Source organism: Eublepharis macularius, chromosome 4 (assembly GCF_028583425.1).
Source record: "Eublepharis macularius isolate TG4126 chromosome 4, MPM_Emac_v1.0, whole genome shotgun sequence".
NCBI classification, from domain to species: domain Eukaryota; kingdom Metazoa; phylum Chordata; class Lepidosauria; order Squamata; family Eublepharidae; genus Eublepharis; species Eublepharis macularius.
This window is the reverse complement of record NC_072793.1, coordinates 7,888,237-7,905,748: the sequence shown is the minus strand read 5'-3', so window position 1 is coordinate 7,905,748 and position 17,512 is coordinate 7,888,237. Positions and strand designations below refer to the sequence as shown.

Genomic DNA, 17,512 nt, shown 5'->3' with positions numbered 1-17,512 from the left:
ATCTGACAGCTGCAACACCCCTGAGACTTTGGACAGTGTTTCCAACTTTTCCTAATCAGAGTACAACAACAGATGAAAGGTACTAAGATTCCATTCTGAACTCTGCACAACAGTTTAACAGGGTTTCCTTCTACAGTTTGCTCATTAAGCAGAAATGCTGATCTAGAACAAGCAGCGGTCCACTCAGGTGAAGATGGGTGCGTGATCCAAAACGGTTTGGAAGGCCTGCAGCAACTTCTAAGAAGAGCAGTTTTTCATGTCCTTCCACACAGGTGACCACATTCTTCCTTCTCCTTCTATTGCATGATCATTTTCAATACGCATGGCACTTTAATATTAATAAAGGAATTTGCTGCACTGTGACTTTAAGAATGTTGTAACTCTTGGCTGGTAGCCAATTATACTTTCATTTTCAGCTGGTGTGCTATTTTCCAGCCTAAAGCAACTCCAGCAGTCTTCCAAGTCCCTTTCTGCTTCCATGGTTTCCTAATATCTTCTCAAACATAAAAAGGAGCATAAAAAAGGAGAAGAAAAACAAGAAACAACACTTTTTTGCCTGCTTTTGTACTATATAGCAAGTGAATGAAATGAAATCCGGCCCTCAAGTCAGAGTTGATTTATGGCGATCCCTCGTGGGGTTTTCATGGCAAGGGAGACTAACAGAGGTGGGTTGCCATTGCCTGCCTCTGCCACCCTGGTCTTTGTTGAAGGTCTCCCACCCAATTACTAACCAAGGCTGACCCTGCATAGCTTCTGAGATCTGATGAGATCAGGCTCTCATGGCCAATCCAGGTCAGAGGCAAGAATTGTTTTTAAAGTGAAATTACATTATTATCAGTCTCTGCAGTACACCAAGCCAGATTATTGGCCCAGCAAATCTAACAGCCTGCTCACAAATCATCCCCTGCACTGCTACCAGAGATCCTTTCACCAAAAGGCACCAGACCCTGAACTTAGGAGGTGTTGGCATGTAAAGCACGTGTCTTGCCCCTAAACTAGACCTCAGCTCTTAATACGGAAATCAGTAATCTGAATAAGTGAACGGTACTCTTGCCACCAAAAATGTGTCTATCTTTAAAGTGTACCATCACTCCTTGTCCTTTGAAAACTCGTCAGTCCTCCCCACTGATGTAATTTGGGGGGGGGGGGAGACTGATGTGATTTTTTGGGTAGGGAGACAGGGATTTACATTGCACTCAGCCTTTCAACAGCAAATATATACCATTGATAAGCAAAACTTCTATACAGCGCACAGGTAAAACCAAGCCCTAACACACACACACACAGAGGAGTTATAGATTTAACCAAATTTATTCAATTTGTGAAAGAAATTTCCGTCACAAGAAAATGTATATGCTGTATAGTATCTGAGCTTATTTAAAAATGATTTATTTACTGACAAAAACTGGTTAAAGTTGCAAAATTAACCACAACTGAAGTGTAAAAGTTGTTATCACTATTGGCAGACATCTGGTAATGCAAAATACTATTAATTATGGTATCAGAAGACTTGTTAAGAAAGGATTTATCTTTATCCATTTGCTCTTGGAGGCAACGTTAAAACCACTTTCACCAAACCACTACAAACGTTTATTTACATGGCATTTTGAAGGGGATCAGATATATAAACAGATGAAGCTGCCTTGTACTTCATCTTGTACACCACCAGTTCACATATATCAGCATGGACTACGCTGAGAGGCAGAATAAGGCCCAGATAACTAGGACCTTCTGCAACTGCAGGACATGCGAAAACTGTGCAGTCGCCACAGGAAGATTCATACCACGGCATCATAAAGAAAGAATTTTTTCTCTCCAAGTACTCACTGCATAGCTTTCATAGACATATCTTTGCACTACCACTTTCCAATAATACCCCATGCAACCTCCAATTGGAAAGGGGAAGGGAAAAATCACTCCTCAATTAAAAATTGCCGACATCCAAGGAAAACGATCTAACCCAGCCTTTGCCAATGCTGCACTAGTTTTCTACTTGCAAGGAGGTTTCGCTTAAAGGTACAAGGAGCATCGGCAACTGCCCCACCTGCAGTCTGAGATGGTACGCTTCCTTCTCCTGCATGTGTGAACTGTATTATAACAGAACCAATCAAGCCAGTGAATCCGAATCACGGGCCATCCTTTTCCCTTGTACTTTGTTCGGCGGGGGAGGAGTGCGGGGCCCTACAAAGCGCTTCAAAAGGCAACCCTAGACGGCTTCCTCAAGAGCAAGCCGCCCCCCGCCTCGCCCCGCCCCGCAGGAAGCGACCGGGCGCAGCCTTAAGGACACTCCGCGGCCGGCCCCGCCGCGGTCAGCCGGGCTTCCTGCCCCTTCAGGGGACGTGCGCCCCCCCCCCCCACCACACCAGCCTCAATGAATGAATCCGGCCTCCTCGCCAAGCGGCCCGCCCACCCACCAGGCTCCCGGGCCGAAGGCTGGCCCAGAGCAGGCCGCCCCTCGCCGCCCTCCGCCGAGCGGGGCTCCAGCCCGGAGCGCCGCTTGCTCGCCCGCCCGCCCGCAGCTGCCTCCCCGGCGGTCTCCCGCCCCAGGGCTGACCCTCCGCCGCTTCCCGGCTCGGGCAACGCCAAGCGGGGGCCTTCGGGGCGGGAGCTCACGGGGAAGCGGCTTCTCGGACCGAGCCGGCCCCCGCGAGGCGGGCCCGAGCGAGCCCCGCGCCCTCCCGGCAGCCTCGGCGGGCCCGTCCCCCCTGCCAGCCAGCCAGCCCGCCACGGCCTCCGCCGCCGCGTCAGGCGGGCGGAAGCGCGCTGGCCAGCCCCGGCGCCGGCGGGGTCCCTCCCTGGGCGGCCGCCCGCCCGCCCGCCCGCCCCGCCGTACCTCTCGAAGAGCCGCCGCAGGAGCAGCATGCCGACCGCCAAGGGCAGGGCGCCCAGGACGTGGACGGCGCGGGGGTAGCCGCCTTCGTGCCCGGCGCCCTGCCGCTCCAAATCGGCCCAGGTCACGTTGGCCGGGAACCAGAAGCGCTCGTCCCACAGCCAGCCCCACACCAGGCCGCCCGCCGCCGCCACCGTCGCCATCTTCCCGCCCGCCCGACCGGGCCGCCGCCGCGTCCCCCACAGAAGGCGCCGCCGCCGCCGCGGCCGGGAGAAAGGGGGCGGGGCAAGCGGGCAGGAGGGCGCGGCTGGCCGGACTCCCCGCCCATCGACGCCGGGAGGACCCGCCCACGAGCCGGCGCTTCCCGGCTTCTTGGAAACCGTTAGGAATCGTGCGCTTGCGCGCTGTCTGGCTCTCTCTTCCCCCTCCCCCCCCCCGCCCAAAGAACGTGGCTGCGTCACTGGCCCGGGAGGAGACCTTTGCAGGCGGAGATTTAAAGGCGGCGGAACAGAGGCAAGCGGAGGCGGCGTCGGGCGGCAGGGCAGGGCGCGGTCGCCTCTTCCCGCTGCTCATCCACCCAAAGATGAAATTCACCCCCCTTCTTTCTGCGTGCGGGGTTCTTTTCTACTAGGTTGCCAACTCCTGGCTGGGGAAATCCTGGCTATTGGAGAGTGGAGCACCGGGGCGGGGGGGGGGGGGAGTTCAGTGGTAATGCGATGCCATAGAGCCCAAAACAGCCATTTTCTCCAGGAGAACTGACGGCTGTGGTCTAGAGATCCGTTGTAATTCCAGAAGCTCTCCAGGCACCACATGAAGAGATCAGCTTCATCACAGGGACTTTTTAACCTTGTAGATTTGCAGTGTGGAATCCTGTAATCTGACACGGTATCGTGCTCTCTATCACTTTGTTTCTGAGTAATTGATATAAACCTGTTGATACCCATGAGCTTAGGCTGCAGCAACTGTGCCTGGCATTGTGCTGTAAAGGCAAGTCCAAAAGGCTTGGTAACATGCTTCCGCCGCCACCCCTTTCATCTTCCAGCCCCAGCCAATGTTCCAAGGCCCTATGCACAAAAAAGGGAAATCCGCCCTGGCTCTCCCTGTTCACCACGTTCATTAGGAAAAAAGGGAAAGTGAAGCACCAACAGCTTTTGCAGGCTGCAGGCGTCACTGCCTTAGTAAAGTGCTGGAGCAACAGCAGGCTAGCAGTAGGCCAGGCAAAGGCCTCTGTAGAGAGGGGGCAGAATAGGGACCTCCTGAAGCCACACAGTGACGGGACAACCACATGTTGCAGGAAAGACGGAGCGTGGAAACGGAGGGGAGAGGGCGGCTTCCAGGCGGAATGTACTAAAATGATTGCCCATTGAAAATAATGAGAGAGGCTTCAATGCCCATTGGAAATAATGGGAACCTGGAAGGCCCATTGACTTGCATGGGCTCCATTGAAACACACTATAGCAACAAAACAAAAAAGTTGCAAAGAAAACATGAAATGGATTTTGAAGGAAAGTGTCTGGGCCCAGATAGACTGTTCTGGGACTGGATTGACAGGCCCCTGAGTGCAATGACGGCCCTTAGGTGTGACAGAAGAGGTCTGGGACTGGAATGACAGGCCCCTGACTGGAATGACGGTCCCTGGGTGTGACAGAAGGGCTCGGGGACTGGAATGACAGGCCCCTGACTGGAATGACGGTCCCTGGGTGTGACAGAAGGGCACGGGGACTGGAATGACAGGCCTCTGACTGGAATGACGGCCCCTGGGGTGTGACAGAAGGGCACGGGGACTGGAATGACAGGCCCCTGACTGGAATGACAGGCCCCCAGGGTGTGACAGAAGGGCTCAGGGAATGGAATGACAGGCCCCTGACTGGAATGACGGCCCCTGGGTGTGACAGAAGGGCTCGGGGACTGGAATGACAGGCCCCTGACTGGAATGACGGCCCCCGAGGTGTGACAGAAGGGCTCAGGGACTGGAATGACAGGCCCCTGACTGGAATGACGGTCCCTGGGTGTGACAGAAGGGCTCGGGGACTGGAATGACAGGCCCCTGACTGGAATGACGGCCCCTGGGTGTGACAGAAGGGCTCAGGGAATGGAATGACAGGCCCCTGACTGGAATGACGGCCCCCGAGGTGTGACAGAAGGGCTCAGGGACTGGAATGACAGGCCCCTGACTGGAATGACGGCCCCCGGGGTGTGACAGAAGGGCTCAGGGAATGGAATGACAGGCCCCTGACTGGAATGACGGCCCCCGGGGTGTGACAGAAGGGCTCAGGGAATGGAATGACAGGCCCCTGACTGGAATGACGGCCCCTGGGTGTGACAGAAGGGCTCAGGGAATGGAATGACAGGCCCCTGACTGGAATGACGGTCCCTGGGTGTGACAGAAGGGCTCAGGGAATGGAATGACAGGCCCCTGACTGGAATGACGGCCCCCGGGGTGTGACAGAAGGGCTCAGGGAATGGAATGACAGGCCCCTGACTGGAATGACGGCCCCTGGGTGTGACAGAAGGGCTCAGGGAATGGAATGACAGGCCCCTGACTGGAATGACGGTCCCTGGGTGTGACAGAAGGGCTCAGGGAATGGAATGACAGGCCCCTGACTGGAATGACGGTCCCCGGGGTGTGGCACGACGGTGGGGCTGGCCTGGTGTGGGGCTGGCTGTGGGACGAGCGCTTCTGGTTCCCGGCCAACGTGACCTGGGCCGATTTGGAGCGGCAGGGCGCTCAGTCAGAGGCCTGTCATTCCAGTCCCCTAGCCCTTCTGTCACACCCAGGGGCCATCATTCCAGTCAGGGGCCCGTCATTCCAGTCCCCGAGCCCTTCTGTCACACCTAAGGGCCATCATTCCAGTCAGGGGCCTGTCATTCCAGTCCCAGACCCCTTCTGCCACACCCAGGGGCCGTCATTGCACTCAGGGGCCTGTCAATCCAGTCCCAGAACAGGCTATCTGGGCCCAGACACTTTCCTTCAAAATCCATTCCACGTTTTCTTTGCACCTTTTTTTTTTTGCTGTAATATCTTTCAATGGAGCCCATGCAAGTCAATGGGCATTCCAGGTTCCCATTATTTCCAAAGGGCATTGAAGCCTCTCTCATTATTTTCAATGGGCAATCCTGTCATTCGTTTTAGTACATCCCCTTCCAGGCTCCAGGACAGGGACTTGGGGGGGGGGGGCGATTTACAAACTGTTTCCTGTTTTTTTCATTCCTCACAGCGCCCCACCTAATAGTAAACCGAGACCCAGCACAGAAACATTCAGTAGGTAACTCAGCACTGACTCACCCTTTTAAAAAAGGCACAGTAAGAGGGCTAGTCTTTAAGTTGTCAACTTCAGATGGAGCCTTCTTTCCTTTTAAGAAACATACTTCAGTTTTTACGTACATTTAGTTGCCTGTGTAAATCTACTCACATTTTCCCGCACTTGCAGAAAATTCTATGAAGCACAGTCAAGTGTTACGAGAAACTTTTTTTTAAAGAAACAGATTTATAACAGACACCCAGGAGGACTTTGGAGAGCAGGCGTACACGTGCAAAAAGAGAAAATGCACGCTCCTTGTGTCACCATGAGCACTGAAAGGCCCAATCCCAAACCTTCAAGTTTAACTACAGCAGGGGTGGGGAACATCTGGCCCATGGGCCGAATATGGCCCGCGAAATCATTCGGTCTGGCCCACTTCCAATGGGCCCAGCAGCTCCAGCGCCGGTGGGGAGACGCCGCGGAGAGAAACGAGCGGCGGCACTGCAGGCGAACGCAGCGGGCAGATCCCCTGATCCCACTTACCCATTTGGTGGGGGGGGGCACACTGCATGATGACATCATTTCCGGGAGTGACGTCGTCACACGCGGGAGAAAGGGCGCTCCCCGTGCGGGACAGAACATAAGATCAAGGAAAAGGCTTTCTACCACCTTAAGGATATGGCCCACAAATGATGTTATAAATATCCCAATTGGCCCTTGGCAGAAAAAAGGTTCCCCAGCCCTGAACTACAGTGAGGGGAGAGTACTCGGCGCTTCCTATCACACATTTTAAAAAACAGGAGGTTTTGAAACACTTCGTTTCAGTCTGAGGCTAAATGAAAGTATTCACATCTATACTAAGGAAGCTGTGTTACTTACCGCCTGTTGGGCATCTGAGAAGAGGGCAGCTCTGCTTAAACATGCCATTAGAGACACCGAGTGGTTGAACAGTAGCTTGATGCGCTTCAGTTACACAAAAAAAATTCCAAAGCACAGCAATAGGATGTTTTTGAAATATTTAAGAAATGTTTAAGATCTGAAAAACGTAATTGGAACCAACCAAAGTCACAAAATAAGAGTGAAGCAATGGAGTGCTGCCCAACCGGAACTCCTGTTTCTGGAAGTTGTGTCTCAAGCAAGAGAGATCCCTGCAATTGTAACTGTGCAAGTGCAGCATGGATCTCTCCTTCCCCTGCGCCACCAACACTTAGGCACAATGTACCCCACTTAACATGATTTTTCTCCTTAACACAAGATCTGATTAGATTGCAAATATTTAATAGTCCTCCAAATGGCTGCTTCTCTGCTCTCAACAGCTGCTGGTAAACAAGTGCCTGGCAACGCAACATCTGTCAGGTTTGCTTTGAACACCTAGACCTGAACAAGAATTCCATGTAGCTCACAGTAAAACCAGTTCTTCAACAGGAGTAACTAGCCCAGTAAACAAGTCTCTATCAACTTGTTTCATCTGTCATTGTGGATGATAAACCTGTGCTCACTAGTATTCACCAAGTCTCCTTTTAAAACCAGTTCCCTGCCCCCCTACTGGGGTCAGTATAGGATGACCTAGGTCCATGTCAGAGAACAGAATGCAGTACTAACTTTGCTATCCGCCACTATACACAGCAACTAACATAAAAAGTGATGCATTATGTGCTTTAGTATTTCCCTCTCTCCATACCTCAAACAAATTTAGGTTTACACTTCCAGAAAATACATGCTGCCAGATTTTGTACTTCACATTTAAAAGCAAATTCCTCGTGCACGCGCGTGTGCGTGCGTGTGTGTGTCCCACAACACAGTAACATCACTTACAGTTACACAGTGTGTATTATGTGCCATAAAGTTGCATAAAGTCAAATGAAAGACCTCCAAAATGTCCTATCAGTAACAGCCTTGCTCAGATCTCACAAACTGGAGGCGGTGGCTTCCTCTCCTGAGTCGAGCCCCCTCATTTTAGGTCTTCCTCTTTTCCTACTGCCTCCCACTTTTCATCTCAAGTCTTCACTATTTTCTGCCAGTAATATAGTGTCATCTGCGAATCCCAAATTGTAAATGTTCCTCCTTCCACTAATTTTCATTTCACCTTCTTCTAAATCAAATCCAGCTTTCCTCATGTCTTCTGAATATAGGCTGAACAGCTAGGGAGATGGTATACATCCCTGTCCTACATTTTTGCCAACTGGAAGCCACTCTGTTTCCCCACATTTTGTTTTAACAGTAGCCTATTGTCCAGAAGACAGGCTGTGTATCAAAACAATCAGATGTGGTAGCACACCCATTTCTTTTAACACCATCCATTGCTTTTCATGATCCAGATGTTTTACCCTCCACCGTGTCCTGAAGTCTTTTCCTATATAAAGCAAATAAAAGCACCTTCTACACTCACTGTGGTAGGCCATTCCAGAGGAATTAATCTTCCCCCCCACACACACACACACACAAAGCCCATGACCATAAAGGCAATTTCAGGAGAGGCTGTCTTGAGGAGCATAATTGGCGCATGAGAATTTGTTGGGAGATGCAGTTTGACAAGGACCTCAGAGCATGAAGGGCTTAGAAGGGTTACAGTGCAGCTTATGCTACACTGTAGCTCTGCCATAGATGCCTTAAATGCCTGGAAGCTTTGTCTGGTTGTCACAGAACTTGTATGCTGTTCTCATTTACTACAGAGTAGCTACGCAACTGTAATAACTAGCAAGTGTACAACACGCTCCCCAAAAGGCAATGCACAATATCTTGCCAAGAAACTTACAATTAAATTAGTCGAGAAACGAAAAATATGGGCAGCTTGTGTCATACATCACTACATTTTGTGGGTGGCATTAAAATGAGGTTGCTCTCAGATGGTTTTGGTTGTTTTATGGAGATGCTGAACTATCCATTTGGTATCTTACCAGTGGGTTGCCTCAGGGTACAGTGCTGACCCCAATGCTCTTTAATATTTATATGAGGCTGCTGAATGAGATCATTTGGAGCTTTGGTGTTGCGTGTCGCCGCTATACTAATGTTGTCCAACTCTCCATTTCTTTCACTATGGGCCAAGCTACAAGTGACGAATGACACTTGAACAGCAAGTGGATTGAGCGGAGGGCGAGTGAACATGGAGAAATACACTTGCCCTTCAAGTGTCATTCGTCACTTGTAGCTTCGCCCTAAATCCCCCAGAAGCTGCTGTTTCGGTCCTGAGGCTGTGGTCAAGTAGCCAAGACCGAACAAGCTGGAGTTTAATTCGAACAAGATGGAGAGGATGTTACTTGGTAAGGCAGATTGTCTGGAGGGGGATGATGAGCTTACCTTGGATGGGGCTGGAATACTTGTTTACCTGGATCAACATTAAGGTTGACAGATACGATTACTACCAGATCCCTACTTCCTTGACACAAGTTTTGACAGTTGGTACCGCAAAGGCATGGGAACCCTGACACATAGGGCCATGTTTCCTGCAGACATAGTATATCAAACTGCTGCAGGAATGAAAAGAATTCAGGGTCATAGAGTTTATCCCCCCACCCAAGAGGTTCCAAGACAGAAGATGAAATTGTCAATTGGACCTCTGTCCAGACCCCCTGAAGAGTCTACAAAAATGCTTATTTCCAAAGCAAGTGAAAGGTTGCGGCAGGGGGGGGGCTTCTTATGGGTGGTCTTACTCACCGGGCAGCCAGGAATGCATTGTGGAGTCATGGCTGTGGCCAGGGCTTTTTTTCCGGGAAAAGAGGTGGTGGGACTCAGTGGGTTGCCCTCGGAGAAAATGGTCACATGGCTGGTGGCCCCGCCCCCTGATCTCCAGACAGAGGGGAGTTGAGATGGCAATCTCAACTCCCCTCTGTCTGGAGATCAGGGGGCGGGGCCACCAGCCATGTGACCATTTTCAAGAGGTTCCGGAACTCCGTTCCCCCGCGTTCCCGCTGAAAAAAAGCCCTGGCTGTGGCATCAGTAGGCAGCAGCAGCAATCAGAGAAGCAAGACAGGCTGGGAGAAAATCATGTTAGCAGAGTAACGTAGTGGGTGCAGCAAAGCGTATGTCCCTGGGGGCAGGGGAACAAGCTTACAGACAGAGCATGGTTAAAGCATCGGAAAAGAAATAGGAGGTCTTTATTCCACGATCTCCACTGATAGGAAAGGAGTAGAAATCGCAGTCTGTCTAGGATGGCGGGAAATGCAGGATGGGCATCCTACATGCATGGTTGAAAGATGGAGAAGAGAACGAGGAAAGGGAGGTGTCATGCAAGAAGGAAGGAAGTCCCTAAGAGTATCAGAGTCTGCACTTCAAAGGGATACCCCTCCCAACCAGAGAGAAAAAAGAAGGAAAAATCCTGACTCTTCTATCTCCCTGGCTATGTATTTGCATAGAGTCCTTCACTTCTTAAAAAAAATGACAGTCCAGGGCACCTTAAATGGCTGGAGAGGGTGGAGCTGGAGCATGGAGTTGTGGTGGCAAAGCAATTAGGGAGGCCAGGACAGGGAGGCAGTTGAGGTGTCCCCCAACGCCTCAGCCAGGCTCCCCATTCTTGGCTGCCATTTCATTCCTCACCATCTGTTCCCATCTGCTGCCCACGTTTGTGTAGCTCAGCCAGTCACCCGTCCATCCTTGCAGCCGTGCCTGCTCAAGCACAGGGAAAGCTGCGTGTGCTCCCTTTCCCACTCTGCAGCCAGTGCGGCAGGCGGCCACCTCTGACTCCTGGGTGGTTGTCGCCCTGACCTGCTCAGGTCTTGAGGCTTGCCTACCAGCACTGTGCTGGCAACAAACACCTTCCCTGCATGTTTTCCCACCACACTGAAGAGCAGGTCAGTGTCCCACCTGCCTTCTCTCTCACCGCACCAGTGAGCGCTCCACCCACTTGCTGTGCTGGTGGTCAGGGGGCTTGGGATGCCCATGCGCAGCCGCTTCAGCAGCTCTCTCTGGACTGCCTCTTGCATTGTAGGAGGGGGCAGTAGCAGTAAGTCCGGGGCCCCATCCTAGACTTTTGCCCAGGGTCCCAGAATCCCTAAGCACCACCCTGGTGCTTCTGGTCCTAGCTCAGGCTGGCACTATTATTAAAAGTGCTTTTTATCCATCACATCTTGTTCAGCTAAGCCTGGAACAGAGCAGATGGCTTGGCCAAGCTGATCCATGCTCCTGTAACCTCACAATTGGGCTACTGTAATGCACTTGTTTTGGGACTGCCCTTAGAGACAACTCAAAAACCTTACACTTGAGCAAAATACAACTTTTCATTTATTATCTTGGGTTAAACGATAAGATAGTGTTGAAGGACTCCCTCTCCTTATAGGAACTTGTTGCACCAGTTGCATTCCGTAAAGCAGTTATTACTTGCAATCCTTGGGGAGTTAATTCTTTTCTACTGCTAGAGCCCAGGCCTTCTGAGTTGCTGTACCAACTTTATGGAATGTCTTGGTGAAGGAAGTAAGAAGGCCTCCTTTATTGCTGGTTTTCTGCCAGAGGGTCAAAGTTGTTCTATTCCCCAGGACCTTTTAATGATGGTTTTAATATCATTAGTATTTTAATATTAAAGGCAATATTAGAAGGTGTGCATTTTTATGGAAATCTGTGTTTTGGGTATTGTGTATAATATTATGGCTTGCATGTTAATACCAATTTTGTTGTAAGCCACCATGTGCACTTTTGGGGTAAAGCAAGGCATAAATATTTTTAAATAAGTGAGAGAAGTGCAATTTATGTCAAGAAAATTAGGAATGCACTAATAGAAACAAGTTTAGAGAATGAAAAGGATATTGCAGATGAGATGCCACATGAAAAGTAATTTCAAACATAAAGAGTAAATAAAGGAAAAGCATAAACTGGGTTACATGAAGAAATCTACCACTTAGAAAAAAAAACAAAGTATTACGAAAACATGGACAATGAGGTGAGCAACCAAGTGAATACAATAGGATGGCCAGTGAAGAGAAACTCCTGAAAATGACCAGTGCAGTAAAATAGGACAACAGAATGAAGAGCTGGAATAAAAGGTCAAATGCAAACTATTAAATAATTACAGACCCTCACCATTTGCATATTAATAACTTGTGTATTCACTTACTTGTGGTCCAATCGCATGACAGAGTCTCCAGACTGTTTTTTTTGTTTGTTTATTATATAGCCCCTCTTTCTTACTGAGATGCAAGGTGGATTACACAGTGAACCTACCCACGCCATCACTGGAAACAGTGCAGTATGAAATTTTGCAGAAAAATTGGTTGTTTTGATAATGGGAGGAAATAGACCCCTGCCTCCCAGTATGCACGAATTTCACCATTTGTGGTGATCCCCGGAACAGATCTCTGTGAACAGGGAGGGTCCGCTGTAATCCAAAAAGAAAGAAGTGAACCTAACCAATCAAAACAACAATATTAATGAGATGAATATGTTGATCTGGAGAAATGCAAGATACAAATCATTTAGGGCATGTAAATATGAAAAGTGACACACCTAAATTCTGAACAGGGTATGAAGGTATGGTAATAGGGGCTAAAAAAACAACAGAAGGAATTGAACCAGCAATGAAAGCAAAAACAAGTAACGTTGCAGCTAATCTTGTCAAGCTGATAATCAAGGAGAAATAGCGAAAAAGTAGAGTTTAGGGGACTGACAAGATCAGAAACAGAAGAATATAATCTATGTAAGGATAACCGATGACAAATAAATGACTAAGAGCCCCAAGAGAGGCTGATAATACAAAACAAAGAATAGAGCATAGAGAACAAGCAGAAGATAATGAACATATGCACATATGTGTATGTACACACCCACTGGAGGAAAGAACGTTCAGAAAGATAAGGAAACAAATGCAATAGAACCAGAAATACCAGCCATACCAGTATGAGCCATAGATAAGAAGCGCGCGATCAATAATATCAGATACCGAAGAAAATTCAAGAACACATACACAATCAGCACTGCTGCTCAAACAAGAAAAAAAACGAGTAAGAAAGTAAAGTCGTTCTCATTGAGCAAAAGAAGAAACGTCAAAATGAAACAGACCAAAGGAGTAAATTGCCAGGAAGGCATTAAGAAATACCACATTACAGTTACCAAACAAAAAAAAAAGATCAAACTAGGATTAGGAGAAGGATCCAGATCAAGTTTTAAAAAAAAAAAAGCAGGAAATTTTTGAAAGAAGTGTCCCAGTAGAGAAACAGGGGAAAAATAAAAGAAAGATGGAAAGATGAGGCAATCTGATTAACAGAAGCCAGAATAGAGAAAAAAGATCATCCAAAGAAACTGAAGAGAAACGAAGTGCATTCAATAGCCTTTTTTCAACTCCAGTTCAGCAGCTCAAATAAAATTCCCAAGAGGATTCCCATCCAGACTTGCCTAGCGTTGGCAAGACTGAGGTGTCGTGGGCCTTTAAAACATACCCTGGGGCCTTGAGGAAATGTTTACAACGATGAGGAGTTGAAGATTATGAAGATTAATCAGAGGTAACTGATACAAACTGCTTCACCAACACAAATACACAAAAATGTGATATGTTATAGATAGAGGACAATGAGAATGTTAATGCAATGCTTTTCTTGTTAACCTTGCCTTGGACACACAGACTGACTTATTGTATCCATTTTACCAGAAGTCTCTCTATGTAAAATCTGTTTAAAACTCAATTTCTCTCCTGATTTTCTTCTATGTTGATGTAAGTGTCCACCAGAATATGGATTTTAGTTTGATCTCCCATAACATCTCTTGCTAGAATTAAGAGACTCTGATAGAAGATATTTGATTTTGAAAATCAGGCTCCTGAAAGGCAAGATTTACACACTAGCAACAATATATGCACCAAACAATGCAAGAGAAAGTTTTTATGAAAATGTTTTCCAATCCATTTTCAATTTTCAAGAAGATAATGATCTTCAGAGACATGAATGGGATAATGGATCTAAGAAAAAGATAGGTGGGGGAAAAAAACAAAGAAGGCAAACTTCCCCCAAATGTGCTCTCTCTCCCCTCCTATCAAGAAAACATTTTTTTGAAGTAATATCTTAAACTAGAAACAGAGCCCATTGTGCAAATAAATACAATGGGCTCTAGAAAGCTGGGGCTGGGAAGGGCTGGTGGGGGTGGTTAGTAAGGACTGTCATGTGGAGGGCAAGGGGGTCTGGGGAGAGGTGAGAAACAGGAGGGGTCTATGGAGGATTGGCAGGTAGAGGGGCAAGGAGGGTCTGGGGAGAACTGAGAGGCAAGAGGAGTCTGGGGAAGGATGGCAGGTAGGGAGGTGATGGGGGTTTGGGAGGGCTGAGAGGCAAGTGAGGTGTGGGGAGAGATGGCAATGGGGGTTTGGAGTGGAGAGTGGCACGCCACAACTCCAGGGGCCTCTCAGGGCGGCAGCACTCCACTCACGCCCCCTCGCCCCGGGTCTGTGCAGAGCGCCGCACCACCACTCCAGGGGCCTTGTAGGGCAGCATCACTTTGCTCGCGCCCCCTCACCCCAGGTCCATGGAGAGCAGAGCGATGCAGCTCCAGGGTCCTCTCAGGGTGGCAGCGCTCCACTCGCGCCCCCTCACCCCGGCTGCATGCAGAGCAGAGTGCCGTGGCTCCAGCAGGCAACGCAGCTCGGCTGCAGTGGGGGTCAGAGGGCGGCGGGCCGTGGGCGCTTCTCCCCCGCCACGGCTCCCCTGGGGCTTGCCAGCTTGCCATCCTTCCCACCTGCCACTCACCTCCAACTGGGCTATGAAGCCTGCGGCAGCAGGCCAAGCCTACTTGCCTGGCCCTCTGCCACTAGCAGCGCCCTCCCGAAGCGGCGTTCCATGGCGCCCTTTTATGCTGGTGTGCCCGCATATGATGGCTTCAGTGGGTTAAATGTCTAAAAGATTTTTGATCCTACAAAGGGAACACAAAGCTTACAAACTATCAACCAAGCTTGTGTCTCTTTTACATTGTGGGCGATTGAAGCGGTTTACATAAATAAAAGGACCAAAGAGCATATGAGATTTTTGACAGCCATAAATCCAGAGAGCATTTACCTCAGAAGTCTCTCCCCACTCTTCACTTCCCCCCATCTTCTCCAAAATGTGTTTAATTATATGGAAATGTTACAATTGGAAGATGCTTGTAGGATCAAAAATCTGAATATTGGAGGCTATACTTTCTTTTCTGACAGACACCAAACACATATTTGGTGGAAAGTTAGAAGATCCCACTTCTAATGCTCATTCCTCAGGTTTCATAGGGGGAGAAACCAGAGAGTTAGAAAGTTAGACTGGTCAGAGCATTTCTTTACTGTTTATTCCTTTACTGCCCTTTGATGTGTAGATTATTACTCAGGACAAGAGATGAGCACGAACCTAAATACAACCCCAAAAAACCCACAAACCAGGCTGGTTTGGGGTTCGCAAACCAGGGTTCATGGAAGCTGCTTTCCACGGAACTTCCATGAACTGTAAGCTGGTCCGTTGGGTCGTATTTACAGGGGCAATTTAAATGACCAGTTCCCCAGTTAAATGGTCATTTAAACTGCCCCTTGAAGGGCCCTGCTGCAGCAGGTCCCCCTCCCTGCCAGCTGATAGTTTAAAGGGACCTGCCTGGCAGAGCCCTTTAAACTGGCCAAACCCCAGCGGCCTCCCTGCCCTTCAAGAAGCTGAAAACGGCCTTTCTGCCTTTCAAACGGCTGCTGTGGCAGCCATTTGGGGCAGGAAGGCTGTTTTCTGCCTCTTCTGTTGCCCTGCAGGCCCCCAGGGAGGTGGAAGAGGCCGAAAACGGCCTTCCTGCCCCTCTTGGGAGGAGAGGAAGGATGCTGCGCTGCAGGATAAGGTAAGTGTGGGGCTGGGCTGGGGCTGGGGGGGGTAGGGGTGGCTGGGGTTTGGGCAGTTTAAAGGGCCCTGCCAGGCAGGTCCTTTTAAACTATCAGCTGGCAGGCTGTGGAGGGGGGGATCCCCCCTGCCGCCTGCCAGCTGACAGTTTAAAAGGACCTGCCGCTTGCAAGGCAGGAAAGGGCCCTTTAAACTGTTAAAACCCCTTTCCCTGCCACTGTTAAGGCAGAAAGGGGCATTTAAACCCTGCGAACCATGAACGACGAACTGGTTCATAACTGGTCCAGTTCCGTGGTTCGTGGAACCCACGAATCACGAACCTGCTTGTTCATTGGGTTTTTTTGTTCCATGTCCATGTCTACTCATGAGGACTTCCTCCTCAGAACAGGTCTGTAGGTAGGAAGCTCTCTTCACTTTCCTATCAAAGTATGGGGTTTCCATAATAAAGAACTCTGACTTCTTTTTTAAAACTAAAATTTTTCTAAAACTACTTCCCTTTAAAAACCTATACACTCACACCAGCCAGCACGCTCCAGCCACCCACCATCACGTTTTCTCTGCAGTCAATGCTACTCTGTTAAGGACCAGTTTCTATTCCTTTTAACAGGGAAAAAAGTGAGTATCTATTTTACTTTCCAGTAAACTTATCATTACATTGTATTTTGGAAATGGAACACTGGGAAAGGGTAGGCCTTATGTTTCCTTGTTGAAATAGTGTTTGTTTGTGGTTTTTTTTTTTGCTGGGTGTGGGAGAACAGTGAGTTTTTTCATGGTAATGTATGGGGCGGGGGGGCTGCTGCAGCCACTCCTAAACTCCTCTTTCAATTTCCATTTCATGTTTAAATGGAGAGGTATCTATTGCAGAAAAGGACAATTCCTAAAAATGAGTGCTGTCTCCCTGAAGCAATGAGAAGCTCTATCTGCATGAACAAGATTGGAAGAGGGGGGTGCAGATCAGAGGCCTTTTAAAAATTTCCTTTTGCCCTGTGTCCAGGCTGTGATTTGGTTAATAGTGTCTTTTAAGGTGGAGTTTAAGCAGTGTGCTAAGAAAACAAGGTATATAAAATCCTGGGTAGTGTAACTGCAAGTTTTCTTTGGGGTCATGACTAGCACTGTTCTGAATTGCCTCAAAATGGGCTTGTACTCACTTATAGGATATGAATTTGAAGTGAGAAGATGGGAGTTTGCTACTACTTTGCACTCTGCACACTGCTCAGAAATCGAGTGCACGGCAACTGTTTTGTATTCTGCCCTGGTTCAGACTTCAACCATGCATTTACCAAACGAAGGCATCTGCAATGCCATAATTTAGTAAATTTCAGTACTATATCACCCTTATGAATAAGGCAGAATCGAGACTACTGTAAATGAACGTCCAGGAAAACTTTAAAAATGTTCCCTTACAGGCTTTTCTGTGTTGCCTTTCTTAGTGTCAAATTTGTGACCATTAGTTTGTCCTATACACATGGTACGTATAATTATAAATCGTAAAGTGACTATCCTAAAAGTGAATTTCAAAAACAGGACACAGCAAGAGATCGCTGAGATAGCACTATAACCACTGACCATCTCCCACATTTTCCTAGGTTTGGCCCAGATCAGGGGGATTGTTAGGGGGGTCTCCATGGGTGCCTGGGTCCTCCTAAATTTGTGCAGAGCCCCTTCCTAAATCTCCCATGGCCCCACCTCCATAG

General features: G+C 48.8%; 1 protein-coding gene across 1 annotated transcript in view; it reads right to left on the bottom strand.

The window, feature by feature from the left end:
- The window catches only part of CERS5 (ceramide synthase 5), a 78,142-nt gene extending 75,087 nt beyond the window's left edge, over positions 1-3,055 (bottom strand). The window contains exon 1 of the mRNA XM_054979010.1: positions 2,834-3,055. Within this exon, the coding sequence (XP_054834985.1) occupies positions 2,834-3,033 (200 nt within the window). The 5' untranslated portion in view covers positions 3,034-3,055. The remainder of the gene's footprint in view (positions 1-2,833) is intronic.
- Positions 3,056-17,512: the final 14,457 nt, after the last annotated feature.